The 16,276-nt window shown below is 40.2% G+C and overlaps 2 protein-coding genes across 2 annotated transcripts; both read right to left on the bottom strand.

Moving 5' to 3' along the window:
* Positions 1 to 8,452: 8,452 nt before the first annotated feature.
* LOC140839163 (cation/H(+) antiporter 14-like) lies at positions 8,453 to 11,787 on the bottom strand. The gene is made up of 3 exons (XM_073205795.1): positions 11,542 to 11,787; positions 10,226 to 11,227; positions 8,453 to 9,817 (listed from the first exon to the last, which is right to left on the bottom strand). Exons 1-3 carry the CDS (start codon positions 11,785 to 11,787, stop codon positions 8,582 to 8,584), a joined length of 2,484 nt encoding a protein of 827 aa, XP_073061896.1. The 3' UTR covers positions 8,453 to 8,581.
* A 2,374-nt stretch (positions 11,788 to 14,161) lies between these two features.
* On the bottom strand, positions 14,162 to 14,626 carry LOC140839162 (secreted RxLR effector protein 161-like). Its single transcript, XM_073205794.1, has one exon. It carries the CDS (start codon positions 14,624 to 14,626, stop codon positions 14,162 to 14,164), a length of 465 nt encoding a protein of 154 aa, XP_073061895.1.
* Positions 14,627 to 16,276: the final 1,650 nt, after the last annotated feature.

Below are 16,276 nucleotides of genomic sequence, written 5' to 3'. Positions count from 1 at the left end.
ATGCATTTAAATAAATTATGCATGACTAAACTCTTTTAAAATTAAGTAAATGCTTTAATAATTAATTTCATGCATGGGTTATACGTGTACTGAATTTGGGCACTACAGTTCCTCCCCCACTTATAAAAATTTCGTCCTCGAAATTAAGTCTTACCGAACAATTCCGGGTAGTGAAGTCTCATGTCTGTCTCCGACTCCCATGTGGCTTCCTCCACTGATTGATTCAGCCACTGAACTTTGACTAGCTTAGTCACTTTGATCCTGAGTCTGCGCTCCTGTCTGTCGAGGATTTGAGTCGGTCTTTCCTCATAAGACAAATCTGGAGCAAGCTGCAAAGGCTCATAACTCAGAATGTGCGAAGGATTAGCCAAATATTTCCTCAGCATCGAGACATGGAACACATTGTGCACCCCGGCCAGATTCGGCGGAAGGGCAACACGATAGACTAGTGTCCCAACTCTGTCCAAAATTTCGAACGGCCCAATGAATCTCGGACTCAGTTTGCCTCTCTTTGCAAATCTCATAACACCCTTCATAGGTGCTATCTTGACAAAAACGTGATCTCCTACGGCAAACTCAAGATTTCTTCTCCTTTTATCGGCATAGCTCTTTTGACGGCTTTGGGCGGTCTTCATTCTCTCACGAATCTTGACCACCACGTCTGTATTCTGTTGAACTATCTCTGGACCAAGCTCTGTCCTCTCACCAACTTCATCCCAATGAACTGGTGATCTGCACTTCCTTCCATACAACGCCTCATAGGGAGCCATACCAATGGATGCTTGGAAGCTGTTGTTGTATGTGAACTCCACTAGAGGTAGTCTAGACTCCCAAGTTCCTTGAAAATCAATCATGCATGCCCTTAGCAAATCCTCTAAAACCTGAATCACTCGCTCAGACTGGCCATCGGTCTGCGGGTGAAAAGCGGTACTAAAAAGCAACTTCGTCCCAATGGCCGCATGTAAGCTCTTCCAGAAGGACGACGTAAATCTTGGGTCCCTGTCGGACACAATTGAAACTGGAAATCCATGTAAGCGAACTATCTCCCTGAGGTAAAGCTCCGCATACTGCGCCATGGAGAAAGTCGTCTTCACTGGGAGGAAATGCGCTGATTTAGTGAGTCGGTCCACTATAACCCAAATGGAATTCGATCCTCTGGCTGATCTCGGCAACCCAACAACAAAATCCATGGTAATGTTCTCCTACTTCCACTCGGGAATGGGGAGTGACTTAACCAACCCTGCTGGTCTCTGGTGTTCAGCTTTTACTTGCTGACAAGTGAGGCATTCTTATACGAATCTACGGATGTCTCGCTTCATCCCTGGCCACCAATACAAAATCTGGAGGTCCTTATACATCTTGGTACCTCCCGGATGGATAGAATGCGGAGATGCGTGCGCCTCTGTCAAAATATCCTGTCTGATCGAACCAACACTAGGCACCCACATTCTACCTCTGTATCTCACAATGCCGTCTGAAACTGTGTACAGCACACTGCCCTTGGCTTCGTCTTTCAGTCTTCATTTCTGTAACTGCTCATCTGAAGACTGACCTGCTCGGATTCGGTCTAGCAAATCAGATTTGACTGTCAGGTTAGACAGTCTAGGAGCTCTGCCCTCACGATAAATCTCTAGACCAAACTTCTGAATCTCAGATCGAAGGGGTTTCTGCACTGACAACTGAGCTACAACTGCCACCTTTCTGCTCAAGGCGTCTGCGACAACATTAGCCTTTCCCGGATGGTAGCTAATTTCGCAGTCGTAATCTTTCACGAGTTCCAACCACCGTCTCTGTCTCATATTCAGCTCTTTCTGCGTGAAGAAATATTTGAGACTCTTGTGGTCGGTGAAAATCTGACATTTCCCGCCGTATAGGTAGTGTCTCCAAATTTTCAATGCGAAGACGACGGCGGCTAACTCAAGGTCGTGCGTCGGGTAGTTCTTCTCGTGCACCTTCAACTGCCTGGAAGCATAAGCTATGACTCGACCTTGCTGCATCAATACTGCGCCTAACCCGAGCTTAGATGCATCGGTATAAAGCACAAACTCACCTTCTCCTGTCGGCACGGCTAGGCTAGCGCTGATATAAGAGCTTGCTTCAGAGTATCAAAGCTCTTCTGACATTCATCACTCCACACGAATTTAGCATTTTTCTTGGTTAGTGAAGTGAGCGGCACTGCTATGGACGAAAATCCCTTAATGAAATTACGGTAGTAACCGGCTAAACCCAGAAAACTGCGGATTTCCGATGCATTCTTTGGCTCAACCCATTCCTTAACGGCTGCTACCTTCGCTGGGTCCACCTCAATACAACTGCTAGATACTATATGCCCCAAAAATGCAACTTTCTGCAGCCAAAATTCACACTTACTGAACTTCGCAAAAAGCTTGCGACTCTGCAAGGTCTGCAAAACTGTCCTCAAATGATGGTTATGCTCCTCATGGCTCTTCGAGTATATGAGAATGTCGTCGATGAACACGATGACGAACTGATCAAGGTAGGGCTGGAATACTCGGTTCATGAGGTCCATGAAAATTGCTGGAGCATTCGTCAGACCGAATGGCATTACTAAGAACTCGAAATGTCCATACCTGGTCCTGAAGTCCGTCTTGTGAACATCTGCATCCTTAACCTTCAGCTGGTGATACCCTGATCGAAGATCTATTTTAGAGAAAACTGTAGCTCCCTGCAATTGATCAAACAAGTCTTCGATTCTTGGAAGTGGGTACTTATTCTTGATCGTTACCTTGTTCAGCTCTCGGTAATCGATGCACAGTCTCATGCTCCCATCCTTCTTCTTTACAAAGAGCACTGGTGCGCCCCATGGTGAGAAACTAGGGCGGATAAATCCTTTGTCGAGGAGCTCCTGAATCTGCTGCTTGAGCTCTAACATCTCAGCTGGAGCTAATCTGTATGGCACCTTAAAGATTGGCGCTGTGCCCGGCACGAGCTCGATTGCAAACCCCACCTCTCTCTCTGGTGGAAGGCCGGTGACGTCATCAGGAAAGACGTCTGGAAATTCTTTGACTACTGGTACCTCTGATAAAGATGGAGTGGGCGCGTCAGGCGCTGAAATGATACTAGCCAAGAAGGCCTGACATCCCTTGGAGATCAACCTCTTCGCCTGCATGCACGAAATCATGCGAGGGAAACTCCTCCATCTGGCTGGTTCAAAAAGAAACTGCTCCATGCCCGGCAGTCTAACCAACACTGACCTCTTCTGAAAATCTATCAGAACTCTATTCTTAGTCAGCCAGTCCATGCCCAAGATAATGTCGAATTCTGGTATCGACAATAGGATTAAATCTGCATATACCAGGTGGCCATGTAGTTCTAGATCAATGTCTCTGATCACACTGGTAGCCAACAGTTCTTCCCCTGACGGGACTGTCACCGAAAAGTTCACGTCTAGGCCGATGGACTTGAGGTCCAAATGATTAGCAAACGTTTCTGATATGAAGGAGTGAGTGGCTCATGAGTCTATCAGTGCAGTTGTGGATAATCTCTTAATAAAAATGATGCGTTAGCACAACACAACTTATATTCCCAAAATTTCTAACATGAACCTTAAGCACAATAGAACTCAATAACCTTAGGCACACAAAATATTAATAGCACGCTAATAATCCCAAGAAGAAAATTCCGCATGCAAGGCAATATAATACTGAGCTTAGGTAGAAAAGTTTACCAGTCAGTAGGGTGGTGTCTGGGTCCGCCTCCTGTGCATGCATGGCGAATACTCTGCCCTGGGTTGGTTGCTTCCACTGTGGGCACTCTTTCAGCACGTGATCTGTAGCCCCACATTTAAAACATTTCCCGGATCCCCATAGGCACTGTCCGGGATGCTGGCGGTTGCACTTCTGGCACACTGGGTAAACAACGGGCCTCTACGGCGCCCGTTGCTGCTGAACGGGACCCTTGCCCTTCGGCGGTCCCTGAAAAAGTTTCTTTCCTGGCGGCCCCTGATACGGTTTCTTAAAGTGGGGTCGCTGATTCTGCTGCTGATGGTGTGGCTGCGGTGGAGCCTGATAGGGCCTCTTGCCCTGCCTGTCCGCCTCGATATCCCGCTGGTCTTGCTCTGCAGCCAGAGCTCTAGAGACAGCAACTGCATAAGAAGTAGGGCCAGCTACCCTCACGTCACGGCGCAAGATCGGCCGCAAACCATTTAAGAAGTGCCTCAACTTCGCCTGGACATCATTAGCAATGAGGGGCACGAAGTGACATCCCCTCTCAAACTTCCTAACAAAATCTGCCACGCTACTGTCCCCCTGCCGCAACGTCATAAACTCGTTGGTGAGTCTGGTTCGTACTTGCTCAGTGAAGTACTTGGAGTAGAAAACTTCCTTAAAACCATTCCAAGGCAGCACCTGCAAGTTGACTGCCACAGATGCACTCTCCCACCATAATCTGGCGTCCCCTGTCAGAAGGAACGTGGCACATCTGACCCTATCTGCGTCGGTCAGTTCCATAAAGTCAAAGATTACTTCGATGGACTTGATCCATCCTTCAGCGACCATCGGGTCAGTAGTACCCGAAAACTCCTTCGGACTCATCCTCCTAAACCTCTCATATACTGCCTCTGGTTGGGGCCTCGCCCCTGCGCCTGCTGCTGCATGGTTCCCCGCAAACTGTGCGAAGAATTGTGTCATACAAGAAAACATCTGTGCCTGCATATCTGGTGGTGGAGGTGGTGGAGGATTGGCCCTCTCCTCATCTCGATGTTCCCTGTCCTCAACTCGGTGCTCCCTGTTCTCATCCCTTGTTTCCCGGTTAACCAAACGTCTAGGAGGCATACTGTTCCAATAATTCACCCAACACGTAAACCCAATATGCATGACTATATATCAATATTTATGATGCACGTAAATCAAACTTAAAACATGCACATACTGAAATCATAACTTGATGATTACTACATAACATATTGCAAAACTTCAAACTTACAGACTTGAGGTGTGACTTCGTGAGCTTCTTGCGACTGGCAGTAGGCGTGACCCTTTACAAGAACACCGCTCTGATACCAACTGTAACGAACCGTACTTCTCATACTTAAAATTTGCGGAAAAATTTAAAATTTTCTTAAATAAAAACATCCACACGGTCGTCACCCATCATTCATAAAATATCTTTAAAATCAACCATCACAATTAAAGTTTGCTAAAAGAAAAGCTGTCTCACATCCAGAACATAAAATCAGAGTATAAATGTTTTCATGCTTAAAATCTTAAAATAACGTAGGCGGTCCTCGGGTCTAGCCTCCCACTCAGTCCAAGCCTGCCCCTTGGTCAGCACCTCCGGTCTCCTCAACATAGTCACCTGCATCGATCAAGTCTAGTGAGTCTAAAGACTCAACCCGTATAAACTGGGATAACGAGTACTACATAATAAAATCGCATGCATCTTAAAAATAGAACGTACATAATTTGAAACTTGAGCTTGCATAATAACTTGAACTTGCATACATATATAGACGTGCCATAACGTGAAACTTTCATGATCATAACTGCATACTTGAGCATACTAAAACCTACATGACTTCATTATGCATAGAGGATGTTTCAAATCAAGTGACCCATACATAATAAACGCCTGATCAGACACACCACAGTACTGGGCTGACAGGGACGTATCCACTGCCGCATACATGAGATCCCCGTTCATAATTTAACGGGCTGGTTGGTCCCCGTTCATAATTTAACGCTTCCCAACCACGATCTAACCCGTTCATAATTTAACGGAGCGGAGAGGTCCTCGGCCACGTTCACCGACTTCCAAACCCATTCATAATTTGGTCACAAGTCAATTAGCATACCTCAAAAACTTAAACATATTTTCTTTGCACGTCATACATACTTACTTGGCGTTGAGGGATTCGTTGGACTTCGATCAGGGCCTTTGCTGCACATACTGATCATGAATTGACATGCTTAACTGGCATACTTAGACGTAGGTAATCATGCTCACTTACGAGTTCATTCAATTCCTTAGGACGTTCTACAATTCCCATGACTCGACTTTGTAAATCATAGTACTAACCCATGACGTCTAACCTCAAAGCATACTAAATTATTTTTCCCCAAAAATGACGGACACGGGCCCCGTATCTACATCCTTGTCGGGGTCCGTGTAGGCTCTGGAAATTGACACCGAAGGAAAGCAAAGGCACGGACCCCGTGTCAGGGTCTGGGTGAGGGTACTGGAAATATACACTAAGTGAAACCCAAAGGCACGGACCCCGTGCCCTCATCCGTGTAGGGGTCCGTGTAGATACTGGAAAAAGACGCCGAGAAGAAAACAACGGCACGGACCCCGTGTCAGGGTCCGTGTACGGGTCCGTGTACCCACTGTAATCGCGAACTTACGAAAATTCTGAACACCTAATATTTATCCTTCTAGACTCGGTTATACGGACCATGCACCGACACCTCGAGACCCATCCTAGCATTCCATAATATCAATACAAGTTGTACAAACGTTCCAAAGCAATAACGTTCGCTCTACGACACAAACGACCCAAAATACGACCAATGACATCAAACCGTCTCCTGCGACTTCTAATTACTTCGAGTGCCTATCGACATGAAACGAAACCTCAAAGACACTCTTAACATCACTACTAACATACCCGTCGATCTCCAACGAAGCCTGCAACAGAAACTTAAAGAAACACAATTTTAGTAAAAGTCACCGTTTGAGCAGTTCCACGAAAACCATCCTAACTCACTCAATTTTCATCCAAAAATTTCAAATTATATATCAAATCGAAGGTATCGAGACGTTCTACAATTTTCTAGTTGAAGGTTTTCTCAAATTATGTACCGAAAATTTGCAGTATTCAGAAAGGACAGTAAAAACGAGTTTTCAGATCTAAAATCCATTCAAAACCGATCCGAATCAATTTCCGTTCAAACGACGAACGTCACACACATACTTTTACGCATAAAACAACGCAACGCTTAATATGACATGATCGATACAGAAAGAACAGATTATACGTGCCTTTTTGATATTAAAAATACCGTGACGACGACACCGACACGGAGATGGAAGCGAGGTTGATCCGGGACGAACGTGGCACCGTTTTCTTGCAATAAAACTCACCAAAAACTCGATGGAAAGATAAGGGGAAGGGTGCGGCTGCTTTTCTCTCAAGAACCCTAGCTTTTTTCTTTTTCAAAATAATAAAATCTGAATGTGTGTGAGTGTGTGTATCGGTGTGTGTGTGTGTGTGTGTTAGGTGTGTGTAAAAGTGTGAAAATCGTGTAGTGTGTGTGTGTGGCTAGATTAGGGGGTTAAAATATTGTTTAAAAATGAATTAACCAATAATTAATAGTTAATCCTCCTTAGAAATAATACACACTAATTTCAATTAAACTCCTAATTCAAATAACACACACAAAAGTGCTAATTTTAAAAGTTTCAAACTCTTAAATAATTGAGCACATAAATAAGGATTTTAAAATGCTAAACTAAATAAATTATTTAAAATTCCCCTTCCTAACTTAAAATAAAACACCGCATAAAATTTCCAAAATCGTCACCGGTCTCCTCCTCGATCCCGCCTCGAATAATCGCCTGGAACATGAAACTTGAAAAAACGTTTTAACGTGCATCCCATAAACGTAAATAATTTAAAATAATGCATTTAAATAAATTATGCATGACTAAAACTCATTTAAAAGTAAATAATTGATCTAATAATTAAATAAATGCATAGGTTATACGTGTACTGAATTTTTGGGCACTACAAGTAATTTGCAAAATAAAAGTACTACACGTTCCCACTATTGTTATATGTAATATAAACGACTTTGTAGTTCGTTTTTAATATAATATGGTAAGATTAAGCATTTATCGTTTATCAAAATTTATAACTGTTGGTAAAGTGCAAATCAGATTTTTTAAATCGTACATCACAAACATCTCGTTTTGATTATTCTACATAAGAATTATAATTATTACACATCAATCATCATCTATCAATAATTACACACTTTGCAATCAACTAGAATCAAACATATGATATTGTCTTTGATACCAACTGAAGTATATAATGTTTGACGTTTTACAAAAAATTATATATAACTCAAATATTTAAATTGTATAAAATGGCACAAGTACAATGTTACTTTTGCTCTAGCTAACGGAACGATTATTGTACACAACAAAAATAAATATATATATATTATATTATTTGTAATAATATTATCAAGATCACACACCCTCTCACCCCTAGGTCTTAATTTATATCCCTAATTATAAAGGTACCAAAACATAAATTATTGAAAAACTTGCACTCAATACCATAATATTCTTGTGAATAAGTTATATATTGTTCTAACTGTAAAAAATATTATTTTCTATGAGTATAAAAACACAATTGAATAATATACGAATCAAGTAGTCTTATCTACTATGTACGTTTGTGCAAACAATTTTAGTCTCAATAATTTACTTTGACATATTTTGTTTCACATTTTTGAAATGACTATCAACTATATATCATTTCAAATCCTTTGATTTTCAAATGTTTCGATTATAAATAGGTCTCCAAATCCGAATAGTCCGATCCAAATGCTGCCTAAATTCTCTTAGAATGCTCAAAACCTCCTTGAAAGGAGTAAGAACGATGGTGTTGGTATTGATCATCATAACATGGCGATGAGCTGTAGCCACACGCGATGGGTTGAAGTCGGTGACTGTAGGCAAAATCTGCACCCAAGGGCTGCTGCTGCACCACCAGCACTGAGAAATGGAAGTCAGAAGTGGCTAACATATCTCCAATAAAACCTAATTCAGGACACTCACTCCATTCTGTAAGCCCAAATACCAGTGGAGAATCAGCCTCATGATATCTACCTACTATGCACAAATCACATCCATCTTCTATTGACCTGATCACTTTTGTTGTCCCTATTGCATCTTTTACTAACTCTTCTCTGTATATGACTTTTGCATTACCGATAGTCTTAGCTCTAAACTGGTTTACCATCTGTGTATCCATGCTCTTCTCTGTTTGTTCACCATACTTCTTATGATCCCATGGCCTAATCCACACGAATGTTAGGATGATTTGCGGGTTTTCAATGAAACGACTAGCATATGCAAGCGCCTCACAGTCGTCAGGACCACCGAGGAATAGAACAGTGATTTGGAACATGGAGTGTCCTTTCAAAACTGACTGGTTTCCAGCTACCTGCCCCCGATCAATGAGGACTCCTACTGAACAAGGAGCTTTCGAGATAACGTTTTGGTTTACCATCCTGATGGAAGAAAAATTTGACCCAACTTTACCATCTATAGTCCATTGCTTGTGAAATGGGAGGATCACAATATTTGCATTTTGGTCAAGAGCGAGCGAGCATATGTCATTGTGCATGCTGGCATACGGTGCGATAGAATTGAAGTGGCGCACGGCACATCCGTGGTTGCGCTCTGCAAACAAGTTGATGGCATTGGCAACATGTTTTGACCAGCTTCTTGAGGCTGTTAGCTTGCTTCTGCGAGTGGTTGACTCGAGCACGGATGCTCCTTGGCCCTTGAGTTCCATCAGATTTAGGACAAAAACAGCAAGAGGTCTGTGAATTAGAGGAGTTGAGGCATCGAGAAGGTTTATGATAATCGGCACGTTCTCTTCATTATGGATGCAGACCATCATCCTTAGCTCGTCGTTTGGATTGTTACTCAGAATAGAGTTCTTGCGTCGGCCTAGGTAACTAGCTGATGGGTCGTAGAGATGCCATATCAGAGGCCTAGCAATCCCTGTTACGATCAGCATTGAGATTAACAGAAAGGCATATGCTTCATTGTTTATGATCTGTACATGGTGAAATAACACTCCATAAGACCACAAAATACGTTTTCTGTCAGCATCTTATATTGCAATAAATTTAATCTCACCACTATACTGTCACCGAGAACATTTGTAAACCGACTAAACTGAAGAATAAACATGGTACTGACAACAATTTTGGTAAAAGGAGACTTTTTTTCTTATAAAAAAATATAAAGTTAACTACACATGCACCAAACATGACACGACTTGAGGCCTAATTCATGAAGTAAACCAATTGCGTCACTACTAGACTAATCAGTTGGCCACATTATAAGTATATTTTCATTGTTCAAACACAATAGTACGTTGGTTTCTGGAAATTCACCTGCAGACTTGCTTAATGCTTGTATATTTAGCTAGTTTTAGAATTAAAAAGGAAAAAACGCCTACCCCATCCTCCATCAAGGTAATGTATATAACAGCTTCAATGATACCTCTGCAACACATTATGAGAGCAAGAGTGACAGCATGGCGTAACGGCATACCGTAAAAGAGCGCCGGAATAAGGGTGGATGTAAACTTTGCCGAATAAGTAATAATGATGACCAATCCATATGTGGCTCCAGAAACCCCTCCTATGGAGAACATGTCCATGCTCAAACCACTTATCACTAACTTGGCAGGAAGAAGAAATCCAGTATTAATTGTATCAAGCTTATTTACTAAAGAAGATCCCAATGGCGGTCCATCGGGTGTAATCACGCCCAAAAAGAAGGCACCAAGGGCTGCTGGGTGCCCAAAAGTTTCAGAACCCAGTCCGCAGAGTAAGATTATGACCACAATGGATATAAAATGTATCTCTTTCATCTGTTGTCCCTCAGGCACATGTCTGACAATAAGTAAAATTACGGTTCGAAGGACAAACACAAAGATGAGGAGGACGAAAACGGGCCACAAGACAATAGAAACAGCATTCCACTCAACGCTATGTAAGCCTGTTATAATCCCACAAAATATCACTGTAACAATGTAGTTGCATATTTCACAGATCAATGACGCCAATGTAGCTACCCTACCAAGCTCCGAGTTAAGAATGTTGAGATCGATTAATAGGCTCGTGATTACTGGAAATGAAGACATAGCATTTAAATATGCAACATAAGGGAGGGATCGTTTCACCGAGGCCTCTACCTCCATAAGTTGATTTAAGACGAAAATGAGTGTTAGCCCTATTGTGAAAGGCAGGAAATAAGAGATGACGCCAATTACCACCGCACTTTTCCCAATCTTTTTAATCAGGGATAAATCAACTTGTACTCCTAATATAAACAGATGGAACATGAAGCCCATGTCTGCTAATGTTTCAAGTATCAATCTCCCTCCAGGAGGAAATAACTTGTCACTGTAAGAGTCTATGCGCCCCAGGAAAGATCGGCCCATAATGATGCCGGCCTGATCAAAATCATTCATGCACAGAAATTAGGCAACAAAGTAAAGATCAAGATCAGTGAAAACAACAATGTTGTCTAGCTAGCATACTGCATCTAGTTCGTGGAATCAAACTCAAAGTTTTCTGTCCAATCAAGAAATGCGATTCCTTCTAATTAACATGTAGCATGCTGTAACAAGTGAGTTTTATTATTTCGGAATTTTCTATGGAATTGGTAAAATAGACAATTTACCTATGCTGATGATCCAAAACAATAAAAAATGAATTCATTGCAGCACTTTTCCAGAAAGAAATACCTAGAGAAGAGAAGGCTTACAATAAGTTGCGCACTGATCAGACCCTGCTTAAGAGGTTTGAGAAGGAACCATACTATACTTATTATGGAAAAAATAAAAATCAGTTGCAACAACAGAACTGGTAAATTGAAGGCAAAGGGATCTCCTCCGAACCATGCTCTCCCTTGCGCATTTGTCATATGAGTAAACTGGCACACTAGAGTTTCTTGAGAATCATGTGGCCCTTGGACATACCCAATCGAAGATGTAACTTTTCCAGATGACATTTGTCTGTATAATTTAAGAGGCGTCAAGGGTCATACAAAGAGAAGAGTCAATGGATTTCACCCCACAATAAGAAAACAAATTACCAGTTAAAAAAATGAAGACAGCGATATAAGAGTTAAGAAAGTGAAAGAAACGTGAAAATGACATTGACCAGATGCAGAAGGAAAAAGAAATCAAGGTGAGAAGTGAAGATAAAGGAGGGAAAAGTGGAGTTTGTTATTCATATTGACTATTTCCTTAGAGGACATGGGGATTGCTTCTATTTGCATGGTTTAATAGTAAAGTTAGCCATGCAAGAAGGATAACCACTCGTGACACAAATATAGGCTGCTTTAATGTTGTTCAATTTTCAACCTAATGACTCTTCTTCCCCAGACAATATGTTTTATATGCATGTATTCCATATCTTATCAAGAGTCCCTATCCCACAAAGATTTTTAATCTTTGTCCCACCATGACTTTATTATTTCATTGTAATAAAATTATCATATTATTATGATTACATCATATGTTTATCAACTTTTGATAATATATGATGTATTAATGTTATATATACACATATTTTATATCTTCATATCAAGTGTATATATATACAAACATTAATATATTTATACACGCACAATTAATACTTGCATAGACATATTAATTATTTAATTTATATAATTAACTCATTAGTTAATTAATCATAGACTCATCTAAAACATTTTATTAGAATTTGTATATATTAGTTGTCACTACTTCTAGTACCATTATTTAATCAATAGATTCTACACCCACTAAATAAATGATTCGGAACTTGTTATAATTTCAATCGACGATCCGACAGCGGCGATGTATCAAGGATACATGTCTTGTTCATATAATGAAATAAAAAATTTTGACGATCAAAAATTTCACTTACCATATTGAGCAGTTGGAAATTTAGTGAATTCCTTCACCAAAACAGACAATTTTACTCTCCTTACTTAATTAACAATTGAGCTAACTTCAACTTCTTCCATCTTATAGAACCAGCTTATAAAATCCTTTATAAGCATTCTGTTTGATCTCCATCAAACTATCGTCGTCAAATTCAACTTCTTAAACTTTGACTTTCTCAACGGGAACACATAATCTGATACTTGTGTTACCCTCAATGGTTCAGAGATACAACATCCGTGGATTCACATCTCCATATGATTCAGTATAACATCTATTCTTATTTGGGCTTATCCTAATTAGCCTCGTTCATTTCATCAACTCCTTGATCAAAAATGTCAAAACAAATTTCTGATTGCACCCATCAGATCATGATAAGAGCGTCTAGTAGTGTCACCCCCATGAGAACCTAAAGTCATGGTTAGCTTATAGTACGGTCCCTTCAATACATATATCCCGATCGAATATGCAACCATTGGTATATCGAGAGTTGCATAATAATTCAATAACGATGTGATTTATCTTTGAGTAGTAACAGTGGTATGGTATGTGGAACTAGGAAACATATTTTCCTAAAGCACATTTTTTGCTCTGACCAGAGATTCCATCCACTATTAACTTATCAGATCACATAGGATACCTTCACCAGTAGACAAATGGTGAATACCGACTACGTTGCATTTTTTCCTACGTATTTCAAAACCACACCCAACCTCGCCACCTGATGAACCCCAATGGAGTTGTTAAACGGATCAAAGTGTATGCTAGAACATATAGCCCCTACATTGTCCTAGGTTAAAGGACTAATGATGTACAACCATAACTGCAGAATATTCAACTCGATAAGTGAGAACCTCTTGACAGTCTGAGGGAGAGTTGTTCAGTGCATCATCATATGATCACCCATCTGTATAAATAGACATCTCCATTCCCTTGCCAATAAAACATGGTGTTTACAACATAGATATAGTCTCAAGCTCAAGTAGTCTTTATCTTTATTTTAGACGACAGATTCGACTAGTAACTCGTTTAGAATATACATTACACTTCTTATTGAGTTTCATGATATTATGTTGCGAGACATGCCTCATGATACCTATTGTATATTCAAGGACTTTATCTATTCAATTTGCATGATCGAATAAAATAGTAAAATATTATTAAAATAAATATCTTTTACATTCGAGTTAATAAAAGCTCAAGCCACAAGTTGGATTGTTGGGCACCTACTCTAACAATCTCCCACTTGCCCTATAGAAAACTTCCCATTGATCTTGAACCCATTGCTTCACGATGCTTCTCAAACAATGGTCTTGGAAGGGGTTTTGTCAATGGATCAACAACGTTGTCTGCGGAAGCGAATCTATTTACCGATATGTCTCATCTTCTCACAATCTCTTGGAATATGTGGAACTTCCTCAATACATGTTTAGATCGCTGATGAAACTTCGGTTCCTATGCTTGCACAATGGCACTGGTGTTGTCACAATAGACCGAGACTGAAGCAACTGTTTGAGGAATGACACACAACTCTTGAACGAAATTCCTCATCCAAACTCCTTCCTTTGCTGCAGCTGATGCAGCTACGTATTCGGTCTCAATGGTTGAATCCATTGTGGTGTCTCGTTTGGAACTCTTCCAATATACATCACCACCATTGAGCTTGAATACAAATCCAGATGTTGATTTCGGATCATCCTTATTTGATTGGAAGTTAGAATGAGTAGAGCCTTTCAACTTTAATTCTCCACTCCCATAAACCAAGAACAAATTATTCGTTCTTCTTAAGTATTTAAGAATGTCCTTCACAGCTTTCCAATGTATTGGGCCGGAATTCGATTGATATCTGCTTGAACCACTCAGAGCACATGCAATATCAGGTCGAGTAGATATCATACCATAGAGTAAATTAGGTTGCATGTTATAATATGTGGACTTAAGGGTTGAATTGATTTAATTAAGAGCTTTAAGGACCAAAAATGCAATAACCAAAATTTCAGGGACCTTATTGCAAAAAATCAAAAATTGAAGGGCCAAATTGTAAAGAATTGAAACTTTAAGGGCCAAATTACAATTTCTGGAATTTTTGAGGAAAAATTCTAAATTTTTGATGGGACACTAGAATTAAATAAGTGATTTTTTCAAGGATTTTGGTGACAATTACTGATAGAAAATCTCTAAAGTTTCAACACGATCAGATTTGATGGTAATCACGTATGCATTGCTAGATTGCGAAGCTACACATTCATTTATATCCGAGTCATTTGTCAAGAGACAAGGAATCATACCAGGGGCTATGGATATGGGATTCAATGTTTCGATTCCGTCGAGAGATCAGATGTTTACCTCACAGATAGTGAAGAGATTGGAGCTTCTGTTACAGAAAAATTATGTGCATGTGAATTTGATTGTGCTACCGTTTCTTGAGTTCAATATTATTTTGTGTATGGATTGGATTTCTTCGAATGGTGCCGCTATATATTTTCGACGGAGGTCAGTATCTGTCCGACCACCCAGCGGTAAGCCATTTATTTTTTAGGCAGCCAGATACCAGTAGATGTAGCACATCATTTCTTGCATCTGTGCGAGGAAGCTCATGAGGAGAGGCTACCAGACATTTTTGGCGAGTATTGTTACAGTGACCGAGCCAGTCAGCCAACGGCAAGAGGACGTCGACGTGGTCAGGGATTTTTCCCAGGGTTTTCTGTAGAACCTGTAAATTAGACTGCGTATAAGCCATGCATAATTTCTAGTATTTAAATTAAAGTGATTTTTATTGCATGAGTATTTAAATTCTTTTCTTTAAATTTATTTATTTTACGCAGTAGTTTAATTGTTATCTTTTCAATTAAATAAGTGAGGCCGGACTGGAGATGGAGTATTGAGATAAGTTAATAAAGTTATGTTTAATTATTTTATGCATTTTAGGCATAATTCATGCATGATAGGATTTGTTTCATGAAATTTTAAAAGTTCGTGCATTAAGATTTTTAAGTTGCATTTCACGTTCGAACGAGGATCGGAGACCGGGGAATTTTCAGAAAATTATTTTAATTACACGATTAAATTTTTATAAATTAATTTAGAGCATTTTAAGTGTATTTTTCTAAACTAGGATTTTATTAGGGTATTTTTACCCGCGAGAGTTTATTTTTAACGGTACGTAAATTTTAGCGAATCGGGGGACTTTTTATGGTTCGGCTAATATTTTCAAAACTTTCAAACACGAAATATTTTACGGGAGGGTGTTTGGATTTAATGGGTCTACTTTTAAGCGTATTCGGCTTAAACCTCTTTTAATTTCTTTTAATTTAAAATTTGAGCCCATTAGCTAATTTTTATCTATATATTCAACACCTAATTATTCCCCTAAGCACTCCACTAAACCCAATTACACTACAACAGCCGCCCACCCTTCCCCACTCACAAACCTCCTCGTGGATTTGCTGCAACAAAGAAGTCGGCGCCCCATCTCATTTCAAGCAAAAGCTTTTCCCTTCGGCCGTGAGTCATCGATTTTTTTTATCATAGATCATTCATCATAAGGCACGATCGTTCCATTATTTTTGC

The sequence above is a fragment of the Primulina eburnea genome, chromosome 8 (assembly GCF_022965805.1).
Source record: "Primulina eburnea isolate SZY01 chromosome 8, ASM2296580v1, whole genome shotgun sequence".
Classification (NCBI taxonomy): Eukaryota; Viridiplantae; Streptophyta; class Magnoliopsida; order Lamiales; family Gesneriaceae; genus Primulina; species Primulina eburnea.
This window is presented reverse-complemented; position numbering and strand designations above follow the sequence as displayed.

Excerpts from the sequence above, each read along its gene's own strand:
- LOC140839163 (XM_073205795.1), bottom strand. The coding sequence starts at position 11,787 with ATGTCATCTGGAAAAGTTACATCTTCGATTGGGTATGTCCAAGGGCCA. Across the intron at positions 11,228-11,541 it reads TGATCAGTGCGCAACTTATT|GCCGGCATCATTATGGGCCG; the intron begins GTAAGCCTTCTC and ends GATTTTGATCAG. Across the intron at positions 9,818-10,225 it reads TTACCTTGATGGAGGATGGG|ATCATAAACAATGAAGCATA; the intron begins GTAGGCGTTTTT and ends CACCATGTACAG.
- LOC140839162 (XM_073205794.1), bottom strand. The coding sequence starts at position 14,626 with ATGCAACCTAATTTACTCTATGGTATGATATCTACTCGACCTGATATT.